Source organism: Neltuma alba, unplaced genomic scaffold (genome assembly GCF_004799145.2).
Source record: "Neltuma alba isolate B1F8T4 unplaced genomic scaffold, ASM479914v2 tig00012185_pilon, whole genome shotgun sequence".
Lineage (NCBI taxonomy): Eukaryota > Viridiplantae > Streptophyta > Magnoliopsida > Fabales > Fabaceae > Neltuma > Neltuma alba.
The window spans coordinates 736218-763648 of record NW_021636727.1 but is presented as its reverse complement, the minus strand read 5'-3'; the positions used below and the strand labels follow the sequence as shown (position 1 = coordinate 763648).

The 27431-nt window shown below is 31.8% G+C and overlaps 1 protein-coding gene and 2 pseudogenes across 1 annotated transcript; 1 reads left to right on the top strand and 2 right to left on the bottom strand.

Moving 5' to 3' along the window:
* Positions 1-3303: 3303 nt before the first annotated feature.
* Positions 3304-14167, top strand: LOC114724307 (isoflavone-7-O-methyltransferase 9-like; annotated as a pseudogene).
* A 6578-nt stretch (positions 14168-20745) lies between these two features.
* LOC114724375 (probable O-methyltransferase 3) lies at positions 20746-23915 on the bottom strand (annotated as a pseudogene).
* Positions 23916-25161: 1246 nt separating this feature from the next.
* On the bottom strand, positions 25162-26951 carry LOC114724374 (isoflavone 7-O-methyltransferase-like). Its single transcript, XM_028910712.1, has 3 exons — positions 26580-26951; positions 26185-26445; positions 25162-25512 (listed from the first exon to the last, which is right to left on the bottom strand). Exons 1-3 carry the CDS (start codon positions 26949-26951, stop codon positions 25162-25164), a joined length of 984 nt encoding a protein of 327 aa, XP_028766545.1.
* Positions 26952-27431: the final 480 nt, after the last annotated feature.

Sequence of the window (27431 nt, the reverse complement as noted above, 5' to 3'; positions counted from 1 at the left end):
AAGCATTTACACGAAGTTAGAGATATGTTGTATGCAATTGAAAAAAGTTAAACCCATTAAAAATGATTGCACTAAGATCCTCTGGACCCAAAAAAATTTGCCAAATGGAAAATTTCCTAATTTTCCCTAAAAAGGGAAATTTTTACTTTTTAATAAGTTTTGGTTCTACTACGCTATCTACTTTATTGAATTTTGGTTTTAGTCCCTATGAGTTTTAGCTTTAATCCTTATATTTTTAATAAGTTTTAGTTTTGATCCCATGCATAACGACGTCAACTAAAGTTAATACCGTTAAACTTAAATCAAGTTCTTATAAAACTATAGAAACTAATGTTTTGGATGAAAGAAATTTTAGGTACAAGAAACCACAATTTGAAACTACAGGAATCAAAATCAAAATTTAATTAAGCTGCAAAGATCAACGTATTAACCCTACTTTTAATTTGTTAATTGTCTAACATAGTACTTAAATCTTTTGATATATGAACAACTTACACTTACTATTTTTTAATGTAATTATTAATCATCAGTTTTTAAATTATTGACCATAATTTTTTTATTTTATGTTGCTACATTTTGAAAATATACTCCATCTATTTCGAAACATAAGAAGTCTTCTAGAAGAAATTTTTAATCCAAAATATAAGAAATTAACAGGATATTTTAATGACGATTTTCTACTTTTACCCCTTGTTAAAGAGGAGGGGGTTTTAGATATAGGGGAGAGAGAACAGAGGTGATATATAGATAATAAAAGCATGTTCAGAAAAGCAATTTTATTATATTTTCCAATCACATTTTCTGATAAAGGGCAAAATAGGCTAACATTTTTTGGTGGGTGTAAATATTAGTTAGTAATATCTTATATTTTGGATTGGAGGGAGTATTTTCGATAAAATTTAAATGATTTTCGTTTATAATGAGATGGTAGAAGTTATTGTGTTGAAAAAGATCCTAGAGCGCCCACTTAAGGATAAGATATAAGAGGATTATAGATAAGTCGGTCATTATCAATATAAAGTTATACAATTTGTAACAAGTCATTGTATCTTCAAGCGACGACGAATAATGTAATTGACCTTTAACTTTGTTGAATATATTAAAAGGTATGTCTAATTATAAAAAGAATATTTACTACTCCTCCTGTCCTTAATATAAGACCCATTTAACTAATTTGATTAGATTAAGGAAGTTAGGTAAGTTAGTTAATTATAAGAATTGTGACATGTTTGTCCTAAAATACCATAATCATCTTTCTTAATACCTACTCTTCCTCTCCTACTTGATTATGGTTGAGGGAGTATCTATAGGGGTAATTTAGAGAAAATTGATAAATATGAGAAATGAGTCTTATATTTAGGATTAAAACCAACTCAACAATTGGGTCCTATATTAAGGACCGGAGAAGTATTATATAAATGGCATGAGTAGTATTCTAGTTTAATACTACCTCCAGTTTTTAATATAAGAGTTACAAAAAAAATAGTTAAATTAGTTATTTATAATAAATAGGTATTATTTTTTTTTTCAAAATACCGTTGTTAACATGTACAATAACTATAGAGATTATTTGAGTGCTAAGTAGATAAATATGAGAGACAAAATAATACAAATTGAAGACTCATATTTGAATTGAATTAAATATATAATTAGTTTTTATATTAAGAACTAGAGGTAATATATTAATAAGTAATTATAAGAAAACCAAAAAAATTAGGCCTACAAAAAGAAATTAAAAAAGAACAAGAAGGAAAATGTTTAATTTTCAGCGTCTTTCTTGCAGTAGAAAACCAATAGTTCGTGGGGGGAAAAAAATCTAGACGCAGGCAGCGGGAAGGAACCTAGAAATTTCAAATGGGCATGTGTGGCTATTAATCCGATCCGTTAGCCGAATGAACATGGCCTTATACTTTGACTAACGTAATGTTGAATAAAAGGACATTTCCATTCAAATTTCTGGAATTCCAATCTGTATCAATTGAATGAAGACGTTCTCTATTCACACGAAAATAGTTGACATATTTTCCAGTGATTTATGCAAATTAAACCCAAGGTAAGCTGTACATATTAATGGTTTCAAAATAGTATAACTTGTCATGAATTTCTTTTTTGAAAAAAAATGCGAATGACACTGATGATGATTAGAATATTAAAATTTCCAATTTTTTGGTAGTTATTAATGCATACCAATTCAACGAACTCGTTACGGATCAAATTCTTTCATTTAATTTTCATTCACATGAATTTAATGACAGGTTTACTTTATCCAAATTTAAACCGTTATAGTATAAGAATATTGTCGGCAAGTGAATTATGAAAATATGGAAATTTCTAGATAATTCGTACAGGACCACGGGGTTCATGTTTCGTTGGAAAGCACTTCGGAATGTTCAACTCTGTGAACCTCGTTTGCTCAACTAAAAATATTATGGTCATTTTTCTCACATTATTGATTTGTCGTCAGGCTCTTGCTCAGAAATTGGCCCGAGGTACTTGCTACGTTTGTTGAAATATTATTGCTATGTAAAAATTGGGGCAAATGACCAAAAAAAAACCACCGAAATATAAGAATTGCATATAAAAATCGGTTTATAAAAATTATTGTCAAAACTCATACAAATATAATATTATCATGGGTCTTTATTTGTAAATTTTCTATTTCGACGGTTTTTTTTTTATCATTTTTTTAAAAAATTAAGGTGATTGATATACTAAAAATAATATTAAAGTACTGAATGTATTATAAAAAATATTCAAATACTTGATGCACATGAAAAATAAAATCAAAATGCTAGATGCACCTTTGGCTTTATATTTAATCGTCATGACTCATGACTCTAGGACCATGTTGTTTTATTTTTCTGTTTAAAATATTTTTAACAAACCAAATTGATACTTTGAATTATTTTGGATAGTTTGTTGTCGGACTGGTGTCATTACGGCGAAGTCTCTAAGCTCTTGTGAGATTTGGTTGATTGAATTGTAAGTCTACATGCCGTTGAATGAGGTGTTACAAAAAACATGCTTAAGATTTAATCATTTAATATAATATTTTTATACATTGAAAGATGAGTAATTGATGTTAAAAATCAGACAACAGTTTTATTTTAAATATTTTTCAATTTACAAATTTTTAATTAAAAATTAATACGTGAATATTTAATTGCAAAGTACGTTGTTTAAATTCATTGAGTTCATAATTTTTGTTAACCAGACAAACAGTGTTAACATTTTTTTTTCACCACCAAATAGTGTTAACATTAAAAGATTAAAAATACACTTTATGAATTAAAAAAAACTAAATTAAAACTTGATGTAAATTTAAAAGAACAAAGATATACATTAATTCATTAACCATAAACTTATTATTAATATTATAATAAAAGTTAATACAGCTTTTTTATGCCAAAACTGAAAAAAATTAAAAAATACATAATATTTGATGCACTTCCGCGAGCAAATGCTTTTATAACAGTAGCATGTGAAACACAACGAAGCTTCTACAGGGTCCATATTATTAATCTATGTAAAATTTTGTTTGTTCCTTATCTCCACCATCATCTGAAACACAACGAAGCTTCTACAGGAGGAGATAAGGACGATGGTGGTGAAGGGAGGAGAGAACATGAACAGTGAAAATGAGATCATAGCATGCTTGGAGGAGACTGTGGAGGAGGAGAGAGAAGATGCGAGAGGAGGAAGATGATTGCGCATGCTCAGATTTTCTTTTTCAGACGCCACATCACCTCCAGTCAACTGAAACTAACGGCAAATGCAAGCTTAACAAACAGAAGGACTAACGCTAATAACAGATCAAACAATAGGGATTGAATAAAAAAAAACAAAAAAATATAGGGACTTGATTCAAAATTAGGTTCAATTATAAGGACTGGCAAATTAATTTTTCCTAAAATTTAATAGAGCTTTTTTTTTTTATGCCAAAACTGAAAAAATTAAAAGACATATAATATTTGATGCCCTTCCACGAAGACATGCTTTTATATATAACAATAGCATGGCCCAACCACAAAAGGTAACAATGGCTATGTAAATTGAATGATTGTGTCATTTTTTTATTTTTGTTTTAATTTTATAAAATTTATGGGTATTTTTATACTTTCCAAAAGCATATGATGTTGCACACACTTTGAGTAAAACTTAGGATATTTTTACACCTTTACCAAAAAATACTCATAAATACTTAAGATGTGCCAAACATCATATACGTTTTGAATGGATAACAATAAACATGAAAGTGCAAAATTGAAAAAAAGAAATAACACAACTATTAAAAGTATCGTAAGAGATGTTACCTTCTATGATGGGATATGTTATTTGAAAAAATAAAATGACAAAAAGATTTCAGAAATTAAAAAATTGTATATAGGGACCCGTTGACGGATCCTTATTTATAATTCTTTTTTATTTCAGTAGTCTTTTTTATGATTTTTTCATAAATAAATATTTAGTCAAAACACCATGTGGAGGTGCACGGATGAATCTGACTGTGTTTTTTTTTTTTTGGCCAAACATGAATCTGACTGTGTTACTGACTTACTTACTGCAGTCTGCACAAATATCTCCAGGTCATTGGGAAAAAACCTAGAAGCTTCAAACAAAGACAGCGACACTTGAAGATGAGTCAGAAACTTCCTCTACTTTCTACCATGCCCTCCCTCTTGCTGCCTCCAATGAAGACCATAAGGTGTTACTGTGGTACATAAGTGTCGTCAACTCAGTACTGTAAGGTGTTGGGTTAAGTTCCACAACAAGCACAATCCTTGTGTTTAGTTGTCAATATTGAGTTTGAAACTTTAAGCAGACTGCCGGTGATAAATGGGAGGAAGATGAGGATGACGTCAAGTCATTGTACCTTTTACGTCCGGGGCAACACACATACTATAATGGCTGGGATGATGTCATCGTGCCCCTCTTCCGCGATTGAATCCAATGTTTCCACAGAAAGCGGAACTCTTTTTGGGTATTTTTACATTTTTATTTTTAAAATAATAACTTCCAAATATTTTTTTTGGCTAGCAAGTACATTCCAATTAAACTAGCTAAATACGGAACAAGTTCTTTTATTTAATTTTTATTTATATTAATTGGAATTCAACTATATTTTAATGATATATTTACTCTATTCAAATTTAAACATTTATATATAGTGTAAGATTGTTGGCAAGGGAATTCCGAAAATGTGGAAATTTCTAGATAATTTGTACGGAGTTCATATTGGATTAAAAAGAACTTTGAAATATTGAACTCTCAGCACCTCTTTTGCTTGACTAGTAAGCATAGGTTTGGCCAAGCTCAGAATTAAATTGGCCTCGTTTTACATGTTAGGTTGTGGAATCCACTCGCAAATTAGGTGAGGGATAAGAACAATAATTAAAAAAAGAAAAAGGGAAATGATAAATAAGGATTGCATAAGAATGGTAATTACAATTTAGAATCTCGAAATAGTGGAATTCAATTTAAAGATTAAGATCCTTAATTGTAATTAAGAAAATTCCTATGCCAAAAAAAAAAGGATACTAATACGTGCTCTTTGCAACATAATTTAGGGCCAAAAATACATACTTTAACACCATTTTATATTGGTTGACATGTATGTCTATAATAACGTTGAATCACAATCATTGACTTTTAAAATTCCAAGGTGCTTGGTTCTATCAATCACCCTTCCTGTGCAAGTGAACTTTTTAAGAACTTTGCAACCTAAAAATTCACGTAGCATTTGCTTGTTTAATTTTCACAAGCATATATAGCAACCCATTATTAATTTTGAATTAAAAAGTAAGTTTGACACATTCAAAATTTTTTATGAGATTGTAAACGATTTATGTTTAATTTTTTTAATTACTATTTTAATATCATTTTTCAAAATACTGACCGTCAGAAAAATACTTTTATTTTTTTTCATTACTTCTTCAAGAAATAACTTTTTTCAAAAGAAATGATTTCTTTTTGTATATTTAATAAATTTTGATCACGGTTTAGAAGAATTTTTTTTTTTGGCCAAAAGTTTAGAGGAAGTATTGGATGTATCGAAATTGCTATTACTTAACTTGAATTATTAGTGTGTGTATATATATAGAAAGAGAAAGATAGATGCCAGAAAATACATATGATGCCAAAAAATTAAGTATGAGTAACTGTTTGTTATATGGGATTAAGCAAATCCATAGAGGTAGAAATGAAAAATGCCACTTCCCCCTGCAATATTCATTAATCTCACATATATGAGTTTGTCTAATCCCATGTAACAAACAATTTATCATGCTAAACACTCTTTTAATACATTTTTTTTTCAATTCCAATCCCAATCCATATCCCTTAGTTTTCAATTCTTCATACCAAATGGTACCAAACAGTTCTTCCTTTGAATTCTCTTTCAATAGAGACAGAATAAAATGGGTGAAAATTAGAGGTTAAAAACTTTCATCAAGTCGTAACAAAAATAGTAACAAACAAACTAGATTGGTGATGGTCTACCCAAGAATTATGAATTCCACACATGCATGTATTTAATTATAAAAACGAATTTTCTTAGTCCACATTTAGAATTCGATTGCTTTGTGAATGTGCTCTATATAAGGGAACTCAATCTTCGCCATTAACGAAAAACACCATACAAGTTTAGAGAGTTCTTTCAAATCAAGTTTGAAGAGCTCAAGGAAATCCCTATATAGTTTTATATATGGATTCCATTATTGAAGCCAACCCAATAACAAGTGAGTTCTTTGAAGCTCAAGCTCACTTGTATAAACATATTTTCAGGCACATTAATGGAATGGTTCTGAAATGTGCCATTCAATTAAACATCCCAGACATAATCCACAACCATGGCCAACCCATTACTATTCCTCAATTGATCTCCAAACTTGAAATTCACCCAACCAAAACTGCTTGTGTAGAGAGGCTTGTTCGTTTCTTGGTTCACAATGGCTTCTTATCAGAAACCAAAGTGAACGATGAGGAAGCTGAGGAGGGAGAAAATGAGGCATTTGTTCTCACTCCTTCTTCTAAATTGCTTGTTATGGGCTTGGAACCTAACCTAACACCAATGGTTTTCGCAACTTTTCACACTGATATGATTGCTTCCTTGGATTTGCTAGGGAAGTGGTTCAAAGGGAAGGAGAAGACAGTTTCTGAGAGTGCCTTTGGTTTAGGGATATGGGATCTGGTTGAAAGTGATCCTCAAAGACTTAAGTCTTTTAATGAAGGGATGGCTAGTGATTCCCAGATCGTTGACGTGGCACTCAGAGACTGCTAGTCAATTTTCCAAGGACTTGAAACCCTAGTTGATGTAGGAGGTGGCATAGGCACAACATGTAGAATTATCTTTGAGAGATATCCTAATATGAAATGCATAGTGTTTGATCTTCCACAAGTTGTTGAAAACTCTTTAGGAAGCAATAATTTGAGTTATGTTCGTGGCAGTATGTTTGAATCCATCCCTTTTGCTGATGTTGTTTTGTTGAAGGCAAGTTATTTCTTAAATTCCATTTTTCTCAATATGTTTTCATATACTCTATGGTTCTAAATACAAGTTGTATAACTAATTTATGAAGCTTAAGAAAACTAATTGAATTAGTTATTTCACAAAAAAAAATTATGTGTTAGTTTGCATGAAATACCCTGTAATCATCTGCAACGAAAACTATTTCATTTAAAACTCTTTCAGTAGGAAGTGATTTTGGTCCAAATCAGCGATGAGCACGATATTAAAATTACTCCTCTATAATGTGTGATCAGTGGGAATAGTTTAAAAGAAAAAATTATTAATTTAAGAAATAAAATAAATTAAGATCTTGCAGGATTAAATCAAAATTTTCAGTTAGGTCCTATATTAAGAACTAAAGAAAGTATCAAAGTGAGTCTTGACTAATTTAGATATCGAGCACTCAATGAGATCACATGGGTGTAAGACTTTCCAATCAATTTCCTAAAAGAATATATTGATATATTAAATATTGAAATTAATAGTTGAAAAGGTTTGTAACATTTGTTTTTGATGATTTGATTTTGTGCAGTGGATATTACATAACTGGGATGATGAGAGTTGCATAAAAATACTGAGCAAATGTAAAGAAGCAGTGACAAAGAACGGCAAAGGTGGAAAAGTGATAATCATAGACACAGTGATCACTACCAGAAAAAAGGTTTTTCACGGCGGTTAATAGTGGCTTTTCACGGTGGTTTTGAAGGCGAAGTTGATAAAGGCGAAGTTGAAAGGTAAAGAAAACACGGCGGTTAAACAAGAAACCGCCGTTGAAATTTAACTTTCAACGGCGGTTTTTTGTATTAACCACCGTGGAAAAGTATTTTAACGGTGGTTACAAATATAACCGCCGTTAAAAATATTTTTTTTTAAAAATTCTGCTTGATTTTCATTTTTACCACCCTGCAGTTTACAGTTCCAAATAAATGTAGGCAGTGCAGAATACGCAGAACAAGATCAATTAGCTAGTTAATATATATACAGCATTGAAATTTCTTTTACACAATGTGAAAATAGGGAAACCGGCCAATAGAACTAAGGGGTTAATTAAGACCAAGGAACACGTATTGGCTAGGTCCAACAATTCTGAAATAGAAGTAACTACTTCTTTGTACAATAGAAATCATGAACATGTACATATAAGAGGGAACCGAGAGAAAACATCTAACAATGAATTTTTTGAGAAATGACCTAACTATTTGAAAGCTAAATTTCAATAGTTTGTACTAATGTTGTTGACAAAGTGTCCCTCATCAAGTTGATATCATCCATGAGATATGGTGCAGTATTTTGAAATATCTGTTAATAAAAAATAACATAGTAAACTTAGGCAAAAATGTGAAATGAATTGAAGAATGTCATGCAACGTAACTCATCTTTACCTCGTCTAATTTCTCAGTCGTTCCTGTCTCAATTATGTCATTCATGTAGTGGATGACATAATATCCACACTCAACATGTCCTTGTTGACAACGGTACTAAAAAAATAAGATATAAAATTGAATATTAGACATTATTGATTATAAACATTAACTTTAATTCATCCAAAAATGTTTAAAAGTTAGTTCAAAACAACATATACCTTTGGAAGAATCCATATTGGTGCTTGTCTATTTTGTTTAATCGCCACAATATTAAAAGTATGAAAAGCCCTATCAATAATATAAGAGAAAATGATATTAGAGCATGTTTGTATAAACTTCACAAGTAATAAATATATAAATAAAAACTAATGTGTCGATGACATCTTTGGTTTCTTCGGATGGACTTCCACAGAGTGAATCGAACCAGTAAACTTTGTTGTCAAAAGAGGCACAAACAATTAGAGTCCAATGATAACTGCAAAAGGCAAACCATGTTAATTATAACCCAACACATACAACTTGTATATCTTAAATACAATAATACACTTACCCTTCTACGTAAGGTGCAAAATATATTGGCTTTCTGGTCTGAGTCATTGTGGTCATATGTAGATTGACTTTGCTTCCACAGTATTAAATTCTTTCTGCACCCTTTGAGGACACATAAAGCCATATGTTCCTTCAAGTCCTCCGTTTCGACAGATTTGATTAAAGTGCCTGTTGTTCAAGTAAAAAACATTAGGACATGCATGAAGTATAATATGTAATAAGAAAATGATATTGTAACTTACAAAATAGCGAGCTGCATGAAGACTATATCAAGCTCATCAAAGTTGAGGAACTGAACGAGGTCCCTCTTGTCAATGGTGAAGTCGTATGTTATAACTGAACCCACAATCCCCAACGGCATCTTGAAAGTCACAGGCTTATCCATGTTTGGCACCATGGAATGAAGAACCTCCAAACTGGAATACATAAGCGCAACATCACCAGGAAGAGGCAAGAGTACAGGATCTGATGATGCGCTCGTTGTGGCCTTCTTCATTGCCGCCTTCTTCACCATTGGCTTTGCAATAAGTCTCTTTGGCCACAAAATAAAATGTCCTTTAGCTTGGGCCAAGAGTCAAACCTCATCAGTAGGATTGGGCACTGGTGTACCCCCTTACCACGAACAATTCTCTCCACTGTCACCCCTGCTTGATTGCTCGAAATTTTGTTGCCGTGAATCGTTGTGCCCATGAATGCTCGACCACTAGCAACATGAACAGGTGAATTTTCATAATCCACATAGAGAGAACACGGCATCCCATTGTCTTCGACAGGGTCAGGGCTAGGGTCAGGGTTAGACACTGTCAGTTGCTGTGTCTGATTATTATACTGCCCTTTCCGCTTTTTATCACAGGTGAACCCTGAAACATAATATGAAATTAGTTAAGGAACATTAAATAAGTTTAAATAGATCAAATGAATCTTTAGAAGATTTAAAAAGATGTGTGATTATTACCTGGGAAGGTTCAGATACTCGGGGCATCTGGAATCCGCTCGTACCCATCATCATCAGAGTCTGTTGAAACTTGGCATCGAATTCGTCACGTATCTTTTGCATCTCTGCCATGTGTTGTTGACTTAGTTCAGCTCGAACTCTCTTTGTTTCTTCCTGTAGTCATTGGTCGAGCTCCTCTTTAGATACCATGTTAGCCGAGGATGATCTAGTGCTTCTTCGTGAAGCAGAGCCAAAAAATTCTTTAATACTAATCCCTTTAGGAGTCCCTCTAACTCTTCCAGGATGGTCAGCCTTTCCAATAGCAGTGGCCAAGATATCCATCCGTCCTTGAGGGATGAATGTACCTTGAGATAATTACTCCTCAAGTGTATCCTGTATCATTAAAGCAACAAATTCAATTTAAGATAATTGAAAAAAACAATTAATGAAGCATAATTCTTAAATATTACTTACAATCCTCTCAGCAACAGCAGCAGACTGTGGAGTAATGTATTGACCCTTTTTAATCCTCGTCGCCTTCCATTTTTCTTGGCGAGAAGGACGCTCAATAGGTGGAATGTAGCCAGTAGGATCTGAAGCAGCAGCCATCTGTGCATTCTTCATCCGTTCCTCCATCATATTTCTTTCCAACCCACCATACCCTGCACGAGACATGGTATGTGGGTATACATTCTGCTCAGATATTTGTTTGTTCTTCTGACTCAATGCCTATGACAATGAAACCAAATCGACAAAGTTAGTTTAGTTAAATAAAATATGACCTGATTAAAAATTAAATTTGAAGAAACCAAACCTGAAATGCAGAGTCTTCATGTTGCTTCACAAAACTCTCCCATGCCTCGTCACTAATAAATGAATATCGTTCCTTGGGATGCTCACCCTTTCTTTTTCCACAAATATAATGTTTTTTAAGCGTGGCCTTAACATCCCTCCACCGTTCATCAAGTTGCTTAAACAGACGGTCTCTCATTTGCTTAGTGGTAGGAATATCAAATGTCAGCTGCAATACAATAATAGCATAGAGTTATAAAGTAAATAAGCAACTATAATTGAAACAAGTAGAGAAAACAATGCACAATATACCAATATATCCTCCCAAATGTTTTTCTTCAAATCTTTGTCCACCTTCTTCCAGCTAGGAATGTCAATGCCAATCTTACTGCGCACGACATAACTCACATAACTAGTAAATTGAGCCCCAGCCTTTCCTATAGGCTTCAGATCATCATCAAACTCCATTGTAATCCTCACAGGCTGTGTGCTCTCATCACGTAAAGCTAAATGCCTCATATGGGTTGGCCCTCTACCCTTTCTCCGGCTAGTAAAAGAGCTGTCGTCACCAGAACCCTGTTGACCGGATCCGTCCATTTCCTGTTTAAAGAACATATCGGGCATGCTTTATGCCCCTTAACACTGTATCCTGACAAATTTCCATATGCTGAAAAGTCATTTATCATGGTGAAGATCATGGCACGTAAATTGAAGGTCTCTTGTTTATATGCATCAAACACATCAACACCTTCCTCCCATAATTTCTTCAAATCCTCAATGAAAGGTGCCAAATACACATCGATATCGTTTCCCGGTTGTTTTGGCCCCGAGATCATCAAAGATAGCATGATATACTTTCTTTTCATACATAACCAAGGAGGCAAGTTGTAAATTACGAAGAGCACTGGCCAAGCACTGTGTGTGCTACTAAGATTACCATATGGGTTAATTCTATCCGTACAAAGTCCTAGCCGAAGGTTTCTTGGCTCGCCACCAAATTGAGGAAATTTTTGATCTATTGTTTTCCATTGAGGAGAATCTGTACCGGGTGACGAAGCTTTCCATCACATATTTTCTCATCGAAATGCCATCTCAAGTTCTTTGCATCTGTGCCATTAGCAAATAGATGCTTAAATTGTGGTATTATTGGAAGATACCACAGAACCTTCAAAGGAGAACCTTTGGTCATCTCATTATAATCACCATCATCTTTCTTCATTTTGTATCTTGAAGTCCCACATTTAGGGCACTTATTCAACCCTTCATAATCATTTCTGAATAATATGCAGTCATTAGGATACGCATGTATCTTCTCATATTCCAAACCCATCGGACACAAAATCTTTTTTGCCTCATACATTCGTTTCGGAAGTGAATTCCCTTTGGGAAGAATATCACTCAGCAATTCAAGCAATTCCGTAAAACTAGCATCGGTCCAACCATTTCTTGCCTTCAAATTCATCAGTTTCAATACGGTTGTCAACCTTGTGTAATCATCTTTGCACCCCGGGTATAAAGGTGTCTCTGCATCACTACACAAAGTTTCAAAGGTGGAAGAGAACTGTGTAGAGGATTCAGACCTTATATCACGAAACATATCCGAAATTCTATCACAAAGTCTTCATTCACAACCTTCTCATTTGCAGACAGTGTAGTCTTTTTAATTTCTCCATGCCATATCCAATTTGTATACCTCAAATTTATCCCATCACAGATAAGATGCTCTTTTGTCTCAAAAATACTCAGTCGACTATTGTTTAAACATTTGACATAAGGACAATAGTACAATCTATCTCTTTTACTAGGGGCATTTTTTTGAGCAAACTCAAGAAACTTTTCAATCCCATCCTCATATTCCTTGCTAATTCTTTTAGCTTTCATCCAACTACAATCCATTGTTCTACAGATTATTTAAACAACACTTTACTATCAATCAAAATTCATAACGAAGAAAAAAACACAAAATAACAACAGATTATTTATTACTAAATTCTTATATTTATTACAAAAAAATTACAAAAAATTCGAAATAAATATCAAAAAATTATAAAAAAATTTAAAAACTTCACAACTAATCAACTCCAAACATTTAAACATGTTTCTAATACAGTATATAAGAAGGAATTAAGGTTTTCTCACATCTAATGCCCACCAATCAACACCAATCAACCATTCAACCACATAAAAAATGCAAAATGAACAATACAAGCCAACCAAAATGTAAAACTAACAAACCCATTTCATATATAACAGATTTTCATGGCCAAAACATTCAAAAAACCAAGAAAAATTGAAAAGAATGAAAGAAGAGAATACTCACAGAGCAAAGAAGATTCAAATGTGAAATGAGGGCGTTCGAACGGCGGCGGACGGCAGCAACGCACCACAAGCTCAATGGAGGAGTTTAAACGGTGGGATAGTGGGGGGTATAGCCGGTTTTCGGTGGTGGGACAGAGGGGACCACGACTGAGCAAGAATGATGCGAAATGAGGGCCGTTCGAACCACGGCGGACGGTGGCAAGGCACCACAAGCTCAATGGAGGAGTTTAAACGGTGGGGTAGTGGCGGGAATGGCTGGTAATGGCAGTTTTTCGGTGGTAGGGCAGAGGGGGACCACGGCGCACTGATGAAATGAGAAAGAAAGTGACGGAAAATCGAAGCGGAGAAGGTAAAGTGACACACTTTCCACAGCGGTTTTCTTAAAAACCGCCGTGGAAAATGCAAGCCTCTTCGACTTATTTACAAAAATACCATGCCTTTTTTTTTCCACGTCATTTTTTGCCTAACCGCCGTTATTTTGCGACGTTAAAAGTTTTTTTCTAGTAGTGGATAAAGGAGAAGGAAGAAGAGAATGAAATGAGAGAAGTGAAACTTTTGTTTGATATTATGATGATGACTTCCTTCAATGGCAAAGAAAGAACTGAGAAAGAATGGAACAAACTTCTTGTTTCTGCAGGCTTCAAGCATCACAATATTACCCCTCTTTTCAGTTTTAGGTCAATTATTGAGGCTTACCCTTAATTAATTATTACTATATATATCCTCTGGTTTTCGCGACTTCATTAGATTAAAGTTTTCGTTTAAAATTTTATATTTCGTTCTACTTCTGTAATAATAAGTAGCCATGCAGTGTGTACCGTTGGTGAGAGGTATTATTCATTTGCAATTGCAAGTAAATAACATTGTTCGTCTATGCTTAATTGGTTACGTGCGTTTTCTTTTCTTTTTCTTTTTATTTATGACTCTAGATCTAACATTTCAAATAAGCACGTTCTGTTATTTAATTAAGAAAAAATTAATATGTACGTGTTTACCTTATTTTTGATTCGGCTCTTATAGTTTTTTTTCCTTCTTTATTGAGTCTTCTCAATCATAAACATTGGTTCATATTCTCATAATTTATTAATTTGTAAGAAAAACCACATTAGTCTGTCTCAACGTACAATTGAATTAATTTTGCCACATGGATCTAAATAAAATAAAAACCAACCAAATTACACATTATACATAGATGCAAGGAGATGATTATGAGCATATAATAATTTTACTATGTTGATAATAATAAATTTAATTATATTATTTTACTTTTTAAAAATCTCTTTTCCATTATATATATTTTGTGGTAACTTACCTATCATGTATCAACCTCAGCATCAGCCATATTTAATAGATTATGAGTATAAAAACCAATGCCTATAATAAAAGAAACTCTATATGTGGGCTCAATACAAAAAGTTGAACATAATTAATTATCTGGTGAAACTGTAAGTGTTTCCGAAGTATAATTTTTCCTTTAATCAATAGACAACGGATAAGTATGTGGCACTATACAATTGCAATTCACGGGATGTTGAGGATATTTTCATGCCATAAATTAAAATACTTCGCGTTATATATTCAAAATTATATGGGGTTTATAATAATCTTTTTCGTATTGTTGTCTTACATACTATAAACCTATCACAAAGTCATTAAAAGATCAACTAAGATTGATTAATCATTTAGGTATTAAAAGGGTTAACATATCATTTTGAAAACGATTATTCAAACCTAATTCTAATTAAATGCGCTTAAGTGATGAAAAACTCACAAAGAGTTGGTCTAGTGCTATAAGGCCTTGTTAGATCTCTCTAAGTCTCGAGTTCATGTTTCAGAGGAGACACTTCTGTTGAGAGGAGAGGCCACGAACTTTAAACTGAATTCATTTGTTACTCAGACATTTGGCAGTAGGATCCGAAAGAGGCACTAAATACCGGATAATAATATCAACAACAACAAAAATTGATGGAAAAAACCGGCGATCACAACGGACGGCGGCCCTCGCGTTCTGATATGCTGCTAATGTATTTTTAAATTACAAAAAATGAAGATTTAATATTATTGTTAATTATTATAGTTTGTTCTAATTTTGGTTTTTGGTTTCTATATATAATTTTATATAATTAATTTTGGTACCTATAATTTCATAAGGACTTAGTTCCCATAGGAGTTTTTCTTTTTTTTACCTAACTATTTCTAACAATGTTCTTGTATAAAATAGTTAATAAATCCACGTAACAACAAGAGGCACAAGAATTGTATACATAAATTGCCCCATTTCACAACTGAGGCATGACATCATTTATTTGGGTCACATATTACGTTCCTTCTGATGTACCCACCTTTCTTCGCCTTATCCAAAAAAACTACCCTTCATGGAATCTGACGCACAGGAAGCCAAGTTAAGTTTTACAACAAAAAATTAACCAAAGAACCCTCACACCGTTTTCTCTTCAGCCAGTATTACTAGCTCAGAAATTAGATGTCAACCTTTTTTTCAAAAGTCAAAATTTATAATTTTTTTGACTAAATTTTTTTATTAATTACACATATTAGAGGGAGTTTTTATTTCTAAAAGTTATTTTCAATGTAAATAATTAAAAAGAGTATTCTAAAGAAATCAACACATATTTATTACAAATACCTAATTTTAACTAATTTTTTTAATATTGATAAATTAGTTATTTGGCTCTCATTCCTACATCTCAAATTGGAGGGAATACACAAAAAATGTAATACAAACACACACACATATAATTAAAAATTATTTTATGTTTTAAAAAAAATAATTTTTCTTGTTCTTAATTTTGTGGGGAAAAAACAACAAATGCATAACAAAAATGTGGATCTTTTCAATTTTTATTTATTATTAATTTTGAAATTAGATTATCATTCAGGTGGATTTAGGGTTGTTTGCATTTCTTTATCTAAAGAACTTATAAGCACATATTTATCTTACACTCGCAAACTACAATTTGTATTCAGCACCCTACCGAATGAATAGCATGGACATTAAAACAAAAGGTTTCCTGCTTCTACTATTTTTTCTTTTTAATGTCACTTCTAAAGATGCTTGATTTTGATGCAGTCTTTATTTCATTTTCTTCTTCTTGTTTTTTTTTTGGTAGTATTTCACTTCCTTTACAGCTCATCTTTCTTTCCCCTTTAAAAGCATTTGAATGCATTACAAAATTAAATCGTTATGTCATCTGGTGGGAAAGCAATTATCATAAACCTATAGAACTACAAGTTAGAATAATGGATGTTCTGCCTATCTTTCTCTTCTCTTTACTCTCAATATCAAGTCTGAAACATTCCCTTCCTCTTTATTTTCATTAGTGTTCTTCAAAGCATATCTTCTGCATTATGTAACACCAGTTTCTTTTTTCATTCTACAGAAGCAGAAATCTCAAGCAAGATCGGCGTAAACTATGGCCAAGTTGGGAACAACCTGCCTTCTCCAGTCCAATCCATTGAGCTACTAACAGCAATGAAAGCAGGACGTGTGAAGCTGTATGATGCAAACCCAGAAATTTTGAATCATCAGAAACCAGGTTTGAAGTCTCCATTATGGTTAGAATAGGAAAACGGCCCAAGCCCGTTTAGGCCCTAAAATAGGGCTTGAAATATTTCCCCTCAAATAGGAAACAAGCCCTGGAGGGCCGAGGGTTTAAAAGGGCCGGCTCTGGGCCGTTTAGGTCCTTTTATTATTATTTTTGTTTTTTTAAAATTTTTTTATGTAATTCTAATATTATTAATTTTTTACATTTTTAATGATATTTCAAATATTTATTTATTATTATCATTTTAAAATTAAAATTTACAGAATGATTTCATTTATTTAGCTTTAGGCAATAATTTGTCCAATTAAATTTTTAAAAAATGGGTTAATTTAGACTTTAATAATGATTTAATTTATATTATATGCGTTGATATTTTTAAAATATATATATATTTGATAATAGAGTATTTTTATACTTATATAACTTATGATTCTATAATTTGAATTAGAAATTCATGAGTTTATTTATTGCATAGTTGCATGAAGATAAAACTTTTGAATGTTGTTATCTTGTTAATGAGTGTTTTAGATGTTCTTGAATGTTGATAGATATTTATATATGATGATATTTGTATTTGTGACTTAATTTTATTCATATTTATGTCTTTTCTTAACAATTTTATTCGTTTATTTTTATTTTTTTGATTAAAAATATGAGAAATATAAAAAAGAGTATTTTTTTAAAAACAAGCCGAAAGCCAGCACGCTAGCCCTGAACCCACTAGCTTAAAGGCTGACCCTAACAAATTAGGGTATTTTTAAAATTTCCGCCCTGTAAGGCCGACCCTTTTAAACCTGCCAGCCTTGCAAGGCCGCACCTGATTCCCGTCTAGTATTATGGTCCCTAACAGCGAAATCTCAAGCATTGCTTCAAACCAAAGCATGTCAGATGAATGGATTAGGCAGAATGTCTTGCCTTACTACCCCAAAACCTTGATTCGCTTTTTGCTTGTAGGTAATGAAGTGCTGAGTGATTATTGGGAACAAGGGCAAAAGATATGGCTTCATCTTGTGCCAGCAATGAGAAGGATCAAAAGGTCTCTCATTTCTCAGAAGACTACAAATATCAATGTTAGTACATCACTAGCCATGGATGTTTTAGAGACAACTTTCCCGCTGTCATCTGGGGCATTCCGGTCCGGGATAAGAGACACTGTGGTGGTACCAATGCTTGAGTTCCTTTACAGAACCAATTCATTCTTCTTCATTGATGCATATACTTATTTTCCTACAAGAGACATTATATCAAATTGTATTTAAACATGATATTACTTATCCATATATTGTATTATGTGTGATACTATGTATATGTGGGCTTCCTTATATTATGCAGAAAACCAAAAGGAAGCAATGAGAAAGGAGGAAGAAGGACTTGCCTGCATGATTCTTTGAACCCATTTATTTCTGTTATGGTTCTCATGGCCCATGCTTGTAGTGTGAGGAAGGATGAAGGTACCTCTATGAAGGAGATATAGGTGGCCGGTAACCAAGCATGATGAGCAATCCACAGGGGACCAGAACCAGATCAATTTACTCCTTCTGGGAATGGAACTCCATGATTAATTATTATTAGACAGCTAACCAGAGCCATGAAATTACTCGTGCCAATGTCTTAAGGTAACTCGAACTCTGTAAGTCCAAAATCAGTTTCTCTTCCTATTTCTATAGTTTCCTGTAGACATATGGAGCGGGTGATTAATGTGGGTTAAGCTTATATTTATCTCTGTGCTCATCATTTTTTCCTCTATGAATATATTTTAGTTTTTAAAAATAAAAATTATTATTATTTATTTATTTTTTTCCTAGGTACATATATTTTCTTATTAAAGATAATCCTATTCGAGATACTGTCTAGCACTATATGTAAATATTTTTCTCAGTGAAGATTCAGACCTTATTAATATTTATTTTGAACGTTAAATTATTTAATAATCATATTTGCTAAAAATCAATTTAGTTTCTCAGTGTAATAATGATAATGATTATAATAAATCAATCGAGAGGGACCAAGTATTATGGAGGAAAATGGATTAGCCCCATCAATTCAGTCTTCACCTGGTGCAACTCGGTCAAGCCGACGATTTAAGCGATTCAAACGGGTTGGTGTTTACGTTATTGTTTTTTGGTCTTGAACACTGAAATTATGTGTTTTGGCTAAGTTAATATTACCTCTAATTCTTAAAATAAGAGTTGGTTGGATATAAATATAAGATCCTAATCCACTTTGTTTCTTATATTTATCTATTTTTTTTAAGGTAGTCATTATAGTAGTTGTACATGTTAAATATTTCATCAAATGGTAGTTCTAATACACATAACTAGCAAAGATATATTAGAAAAAGAATATCTATTTATTACAAATAACTAACTTAACTAATTTTCTTAATTTACTTAAAGTAATCAACTAGCTATTATATTAAGTGCCGGAGGTAGTAAATTTTTTGGGCTAAAAATTTGTGCTGAATTTAAAATAAATTCATGGTAAGATTTAAATTAATTTAATATGAAGAAGTGAAATTTAATGAGTGACTTAAATTTTAAAGTTTAGAGAAATCATAAAAAATATTTTAAATATAAAGTAAAACATGATTAAAAAAATGAATTGACATAATATAATGAATTTAAATTAATTTAATATGAGAGAGAAATAAACCCTTATTATATATTCCCAACGGATATGGCGGGTAAACGATTTTTTTTTTTTTGGTTATTCATTGTTTATAATTTATAATTATAATATTTATTGCCATTTTTATTACCAATACATCTTTTGGTCTGTACTACCACCCCTTAATATAAGAGCTAGTTGACTAATTTGAGTAGATTAAAAAAATTAGTTAAATTATTTATTTGTAATAAATATGTATTGTTTTTCCTAAAATATCCTTATTAATCAGTGTATTAGCTAGAACTACTATTATTACAAGAATTATCTTAAAAAAATAGATAAATATAAAATGATCTTATATTTAAGATCAAAATAAAAGTCAAATAAATATTTATATTAAGCACATGAGGGGTGGTATATACAAAGAAGACGATGGATAATATTCATATTATTTTACTCTTGAAATTACAATAAGCATGACTATCATTTTCTAGATTGCAGAGAAGAAGAAAATTTTAGGTAGAAAAAAATAGAGAAAAAGAATTAATTTTACACGAACAATAGTAATATTGTTAAACAATTATTATTATACCATAATTTTTATTGATGTAATTTTATAAATAGAATTAAAATGTGTTAAAATGTAATTAAACTATAATATTAATCTTAATCTCAGTTTATAACATTTTATTCAACTTCTTTTATTTTTAAGATAATTTTTATCCAATTATTTCATAAAGTTTAAAATAAATTTCAATTTAGGGAGGAGTGAGAAAGAAGTAATATTTTTCTGACACTTCCAACAGTAAGCCTGATTTCACTCCCATAAGTTACAAATATCAGCTTATCCTTAAGTCCATTTCAATCTAGCCTGATTTCACTATTAGGGGTGTTGAAGGGACAAGAAGGGGGGCAAAGGCCTCTTGGTCTAGTGGTGCTGAATGTGTTCCTGGGTGGCAAAAGAACACGGGTTTGATCTGCTCTCTTGTAATCTGAAAATAGAGATGAGAACAGAATAATACTATACTGTAATCAAGACAAGATATAAAATTGAGAACAAAATGGTTGTTTCTTTGAATTCCATATAATTAACACGAGAGTTGATTTGACTCAAGGATAAACTTCAATGAGGGACCTTAAACCAAATAGAGGTGTGATCTTATAGTGACTAAATCCAGCTTCTAAGAAGAGCTTCTTCCATTGTTTTTCATCCCTTTCTTCTCCATTCACCAAACACATCATCATCACATCAAAATAAAGATTGGCTTCTGTCGTTTCCTGCTTGTCTTTCTCTTCATTGATGACCATGTCTATTGTTATTACTTTCCCTTTGCTTGAAATGACTTCTCTGCATTTCTTCAATACCTTCTCGCACTCTTAATCACTTAATGTGTGCAAAACCAGCTGCCATTTAATCGCCATTTAGATTTTCATCACTCATGTGAACATGTTTTATAAACAAAACCTATGAAGCACAAATATAAGAAGCCATTCAGCTAGTCCTAAATATAAGAGATAGGTAACTAATTTGTAAAATTTAAAAATATTAGTTAAATTAGTTATTTGTAAAAATATATATATTCATCACTCTAATGTATCCATTTAATTTTCATTATTTTCTTGTAGCGGATCATTTTGTTTATCTTAATTTTCATTAATGTATAATATCAATTTGATCAAATCTGCGCACGTTGTTATTTAAATAGTGGAGGAGTTGAAGACAAAATCTGTTGTACTATTGTGCTCCACCAAAATATGTCTTAATTTGATGATTGGATTAATTTAAAAATATATATAATATGCATAATTAACTATATATCAACTGGTTTTATATAGTTTTGTAATAACGTGCTTTGTTCAATAAACTCGAGGAAGAGTATGGATCTTAAAAATAAACATTTAATGAATCCAAGTACCTAAATATTCTAGTAATTAAGAATTATTTTGCGATTAAAATGATTTAAAAATGCAATTAATTTAGTTTTTTAAGTTAAAAAAATATTTCAATATAGTCCATCTCGTGTGTGTGTGTGTGTGTGTGTGTGTGTGTGTGTGTGATGAAGGAACAAAATTAGATGCTTTAGAAAGACATAATCCTAAATTATATTAGTCCACATGTATTAGAATGAAATTTGAAAATGTTGTAGTTTTATAATTTTGCCCCTCACTTAGAAAATACACAATGAAGTAGTTAATAGCTAATAAAATGTTGTAAAAACACAACATTTCTAATAAGGTGGCATGGTTTTTTTTTTTTTTTTAATTGAGGGACTTTACTGCAAAAACACAACCTTCAAATTTCGTTTTGATACATGTGATATAAATTGAAGTCACTGCCTTGGAATTTTCAAATTTTGAAGGTATGCTTACTTTTATATATAACAAACCAAATTAAAATTTCTATAAAATAAAGAGAAAAAGTTACGTAAGCATTTTAAAGAAAATTAAAACAGAGACGTGTAAAATAAAGGACGAAACAATCAGTTTTACCTTTGGGCCAAAGAATTAAAAATCATGTCAAAGAACACAACAATTTTAAATAATATCAGGTAGTTTATGCTCATTCAGCTGTGCTTGAAATTCCAAGATAACAACATAAAAATTAAAAGTAGTACGTGAATGTGTGTATATTGGATTTATTTCTGTTTATATATCCACTTGTATTTTTTTTTTTTTGGGATAATTAATATATAAGTCCTTATAGTTTCAACTGGTTTTTAATCAGGTCCTTATAATTTGTTTTCTTTTTATCAGATCCTTATACTTTCATATATTTTTAATCAAGTCCTTATAATTTTTTTCTTTTTATCAGGTCCTTAATCTTTTACTTTGTTTTTAATTAGGTCCTTCTAGTTTTTATTCTTTATTTTACAAATAATAAAATTTTAAAAATAATAAATTATTGTAACAATCTTATGTTAATATTCTTTTAAATTTTTAGTTAAACAAATATATTATTTATTTTCAATTCAAATTTTTATAATTATAAAATTCAAATTATAATAATAAATTTATCTAAAATTAAAATATGATTATAAATAATTTATATTTAAGTATAATTATTATTCTGATTATTTATTAATTATTAAATGATTATATTAATTATTTTGTCCAATTATATAATTATTAATTTAAAAATGAAATTAATTTTAAAGAATAAAGTTAATAAATAATTTTTCAAAAACTACAAAGCACCTAATTAAAAAATAAGTGAAACTATAAGGACCTGATAAAAAGAAAAAAAAAATAGAAGGACCTAATTAAAAACACACGAAAGTAAAAGGATCTGATAAAAAGAAAAAATTTTATAAGGACCTAATTAAAAATCAGATGAAAACTATAAGGATCTGGAGATTAATTATCCTTTTTTTTTTTAATCTCTGTTTGAATGCACCATATATAATAATCAATCAATTTGAACGGAAGAGGAATCATATTAACATTTTAAATTTTTTAAACTAATGAACTTTTTTGTGCGTACGTACCTTAAAAAGAATAGCATCCGCAGAAGGAATACGCTGACACATATCACCTCCTACGAACTTTAGATTGTCACTATCCTTCATTTCTGCAACAACATGAGGAAGATCCATCACTGTGCACTTCAAATCCGGCAATTCCTCACAAATGGCCGTGGCTGCCCCACCCTTTCCTCCTCCAACATCAACCAAAGACTTCAAACCCCAAAACACTGACTTAAACTTCTTCATCACAAAGTTCATCATCGTCCCAGAATCACTAATCATACCTTCATTGAACACTCTGCTAAATTCACGATTCTCACTTCCATATCTCCAAAGTTCCACCCCGAAGGCACTTTGGAAAGCTGTATTGTCTTCTTCTTTATAAAGCCAATGTCCCAGGAACTGATCTGGGCTCATCACTGCAGGATGAAACACTGCTTGAGCATAAGCAAACATGGAGGGAATCTTATCTTTAAGAAGCAGCCTAGAACAAGGTGTGAGCTCATAACCCTATTCTTCTTCTTCATCATTATCATCTTCTTTGGGGATTTTGGTTGAAGTGAAGATTCCAGAGTGAACCAGCAAGCGCATGAGCCTGTGGACATGGCTGGACCTTGAAGGGTTGATTTTTAGGGCTGAGAATAACTGAGGAAGAGTGATGGGTTTGCCATGGTTGAAGATTGTGTCTGGTGTGCCAATCTGGATAGCACTTTTGAGGCACATAGATATTTCAAAAATGAATATTTGTTTGAACAAATCTGCTTGAGCTTCAAATAACTCTACTTCTCCTTGGATCTGCTCTTGTTTGCCTTCCATTTTCTTGCAGATATTTTCACTTTTTGCGGATAAATTGTGTGTTTGTGTTCTTGCTACTCGGTTTCCGTTTATAGTGGAAAAATGGGTCAATAACTTGGGAGAAAAATTCAGAAGTTTTGAATTATTGTGTGAGTAAGATATCACCATTATACCTTTGCTTTTTTACAAAGCACGTCATAATTAATATAATATTTCAGGATTAGGATTTGTGTTTTTTGTGCCAGAGATTATTCTTAGTTGGTAACTGATAGATTTTGTAGTAATATTTTATTTTCTCCGTGGAACACATTGTAGTGATGTTTGTCTGTTCCGATTCTTAAATTGTCGCCTGGTTGATTACTTTTCATTGCCATTTCTTTTTAACAGAATCTTTACGGGTCAATTTGAAAGGTTATGTGTTTATTAAAATAAGATTATTTTATTGGCTAAATTAATATTCATCCAGCATCCCAATCTTTTTTATGGGCATCCAGCACCCTGAACTTATTTTTTATGCATCCAGTATTATAATATTATTTTTAGTGTATTCAGCACCCTACATATTAGAGTGTTGGATATAACTAAAAATAATATCAAGATACTGGATGCACAAAATTTAACAGCACCCTACAAAAAGTCTTTCTTACTTTACGAGGTGTCCACTTCCATGAGTCACGATGTGGTCATGCTCAAGTTTAAAACATTTGATTCCAAAAATTTACATGAATATAGGGTTTGTTTGGAATGGCTATTAAAGCCTTCAAAAATAGTTTTTCAATTATGATTTACAGTATACAAAATAAATATATGAAAGGAGTTTTATCTCAATTTATATAAATATGCTTATAATAAGCAACTCCAAGCCTCTAAACAAGCATTATATCTTATCTTTTTTAGAAATGGGAGCATATCTAAGTGCAACTACTCTTCTAATGTTCATAATAACTATGTTATGCTATACTAATTAATAACTACTTTTTTCAATGGATACCGAGGTTTCAACAACTTACTCATAACCTCACTTTCCCTTATATAGATCAGTATCTTTTCAACTTCCTTATTATGATCGACTTATATGTAATTAGTCCATAAAATAACGGTACGTGCTTGTCTCATAAAAATATTGAAAATAATTAAAAGAACCGGACCAAATCTTGTTCACTCAATTACTAACTAATATCTCAGATCACCAATATCAGTAATGCGCTAGCCTATGCATGGCTAACTATTACTTATTACAGAAGTATGTAGAAGAAATCATACAATTTTAAAAGACTAAATTTCGTCTGAGAAATTTCAAAGCAGGTAATGATTTGACATACGCTTCAATGATTGACCTAAAACCAAAATGAGGAGTAATCTTGTGATGTTTGAAGCCTGCAGAGACAAGAAGTTTGTTCCATTCTTTCTCAGTTCTCTCTTTTCCATTGAGAGTACTCATCATCGTCATGTCAAACAAGAGTTTCACTTGTGCCATGTCACTGTGATCTTCCTTTTCCTTTATCACTACGTCAATGATTATCACTTTTCCTCCTCCTTCAGCTTTCTTTGAAATTGCCTCCTTACATTTTTTCAACATCTTTATGGAGCTTTCATCATCCCAATCATGTAATATCCACTACACAAAATCAGAAACAGATAACGTTACATCCCCCTATTCAATAATTAAATTAAATATTATTCAATACTATCTCCGATCCTCAATATAAGAATTAGTTGACTAATTTGAGTAGATTAAGAAAATTAACTAAATTAGTCATTTGTAATAAATAGGTATTGTCTTCCCTAAAATACCCTTACTAATCATGTATATTAGCTAGAACTACTATTTAATGAAACTTTTAACATGTGCAACTGTTACAACAACTACCTTGAAAAAATATGAATAAATATGAGAGATAGTAGATTGGAATCTTATATTTAGAATCAAGTTAAACGTCAAACTAGTTCTTATATTAAAGATCGGGGATAGTATATCATTATTAATATGAAATATAAAACCTATAGCAATTATATATACATGAGTATATAAATATAAGAAGCAAATTTATTAAGGGTCTGATTTGCATAACTTTACACCTATGTGTGGTCTGATTTGATCGGTTTGATTTAGATTGCCTGGGACTCAATATATCTTTTGAAAATGGGTTGGTATAAAAAGAGAATTTAAGAAACTAGTTAGTAAAATTTTACTGCTATGTGGTCTTATCTGAATGATTCATTGGGAGCCAATTTATTTTTGGAAATAGGTTAATTTTAAAAAGAAAGACAAGTTAAGAAAATAACTGGCCTTCAATAGAACACCATCAGTAGAAGTGATGGATTCAAACATGCTGCCACCAACATAACTCAAGTTATTGCTTCCTGGACAGTTTTCAACAACTTGTGAAAGATCAAACACTATACATTTCAGATTAGGATATGTCTCGGAGATGATCCTACAAGTGGTTCCTGCGCGACCTCCAACATCAACTAGGTTTTCAAGTCCGTTGAAGATTGACTTGCAATCTCTAAGTGCCATGTTCATTATCTGTGAGTTACTAGCCATTCCCTAGTTGAAAGACTTCATCTATTAATGATCATGTTCGAGCAGATCCCAAAAACCTAACCCAAAGGCGCTCTCAGCTATCGTCTTCTCCCCCCCTTTGAACCATCTTCCCAAGAAATCAAATGAAGCCATAAAACCAGTGTCAACAAACCCCAACACCATTGGTGCTGGTTAGGTTCCAAGCCTTTGACCAGTAGTTTAGAAGATGGAGTGAGAGAATATGCCTCCTTTTCTTCTTCCTCGCTCACCTTGGCTTCTACTAAGAAACCATTGTACACCAGTGAGCGAACAAGCCTCTCAATAAAGGTAGTTTTGGTTGGATGAACTTCAAGTTTGGAGGCCAATTGAGGAATAGTAATGGGCTGGTCATGGCTGTGGATTATGTCTGGATGTCTTAGTTGAACAGCACAGTTAAGAACTGTGCCATTAATGCCACTAAAGACATGTTTATACAAGTGAGCTTGAGCTTCAAAGAACTCACTCGTTGGGTTGGCTTCAATTGAACCCATAACTATATAATGTTTTTTTTTTCACGTAGTAGCTTTTCTAAATATGTATGCTCAGCTAGGAGTTTGCGCTTGAAATAACTTACTTGGATGTTGTTTCAATAACGTAGAGAGCACCCTTATATAGAGCAAATTGACCAAGAAAATTCAAATAAGTAATCAAGAAAGTTAGGCGTTTATGGAATTTATTTCCTGCTTGGTCCATCACTTTTAATTTGTTTGTTAGTATTTTTTTTCTTGACAGCTTTAATTTGCTGCACATTCTTGACTCCTAGTTTCTATGTCCCCACTAGGAGGCTCTTAAGAGTAAGACACTACCAAAAAAAAAAAGGTCATTGATGATGCTCTTGTGTCAAAGCACTCAATTAAACTAGGTCCTAATTAATTTGTAGCTTAGGATTGACCTAGGTCATTACTTCCAAGGAGCAAGTTATGGGTTTCTTTAGGTAAAAATTTAGGTGATGAAAAATGTAATAAAATGGA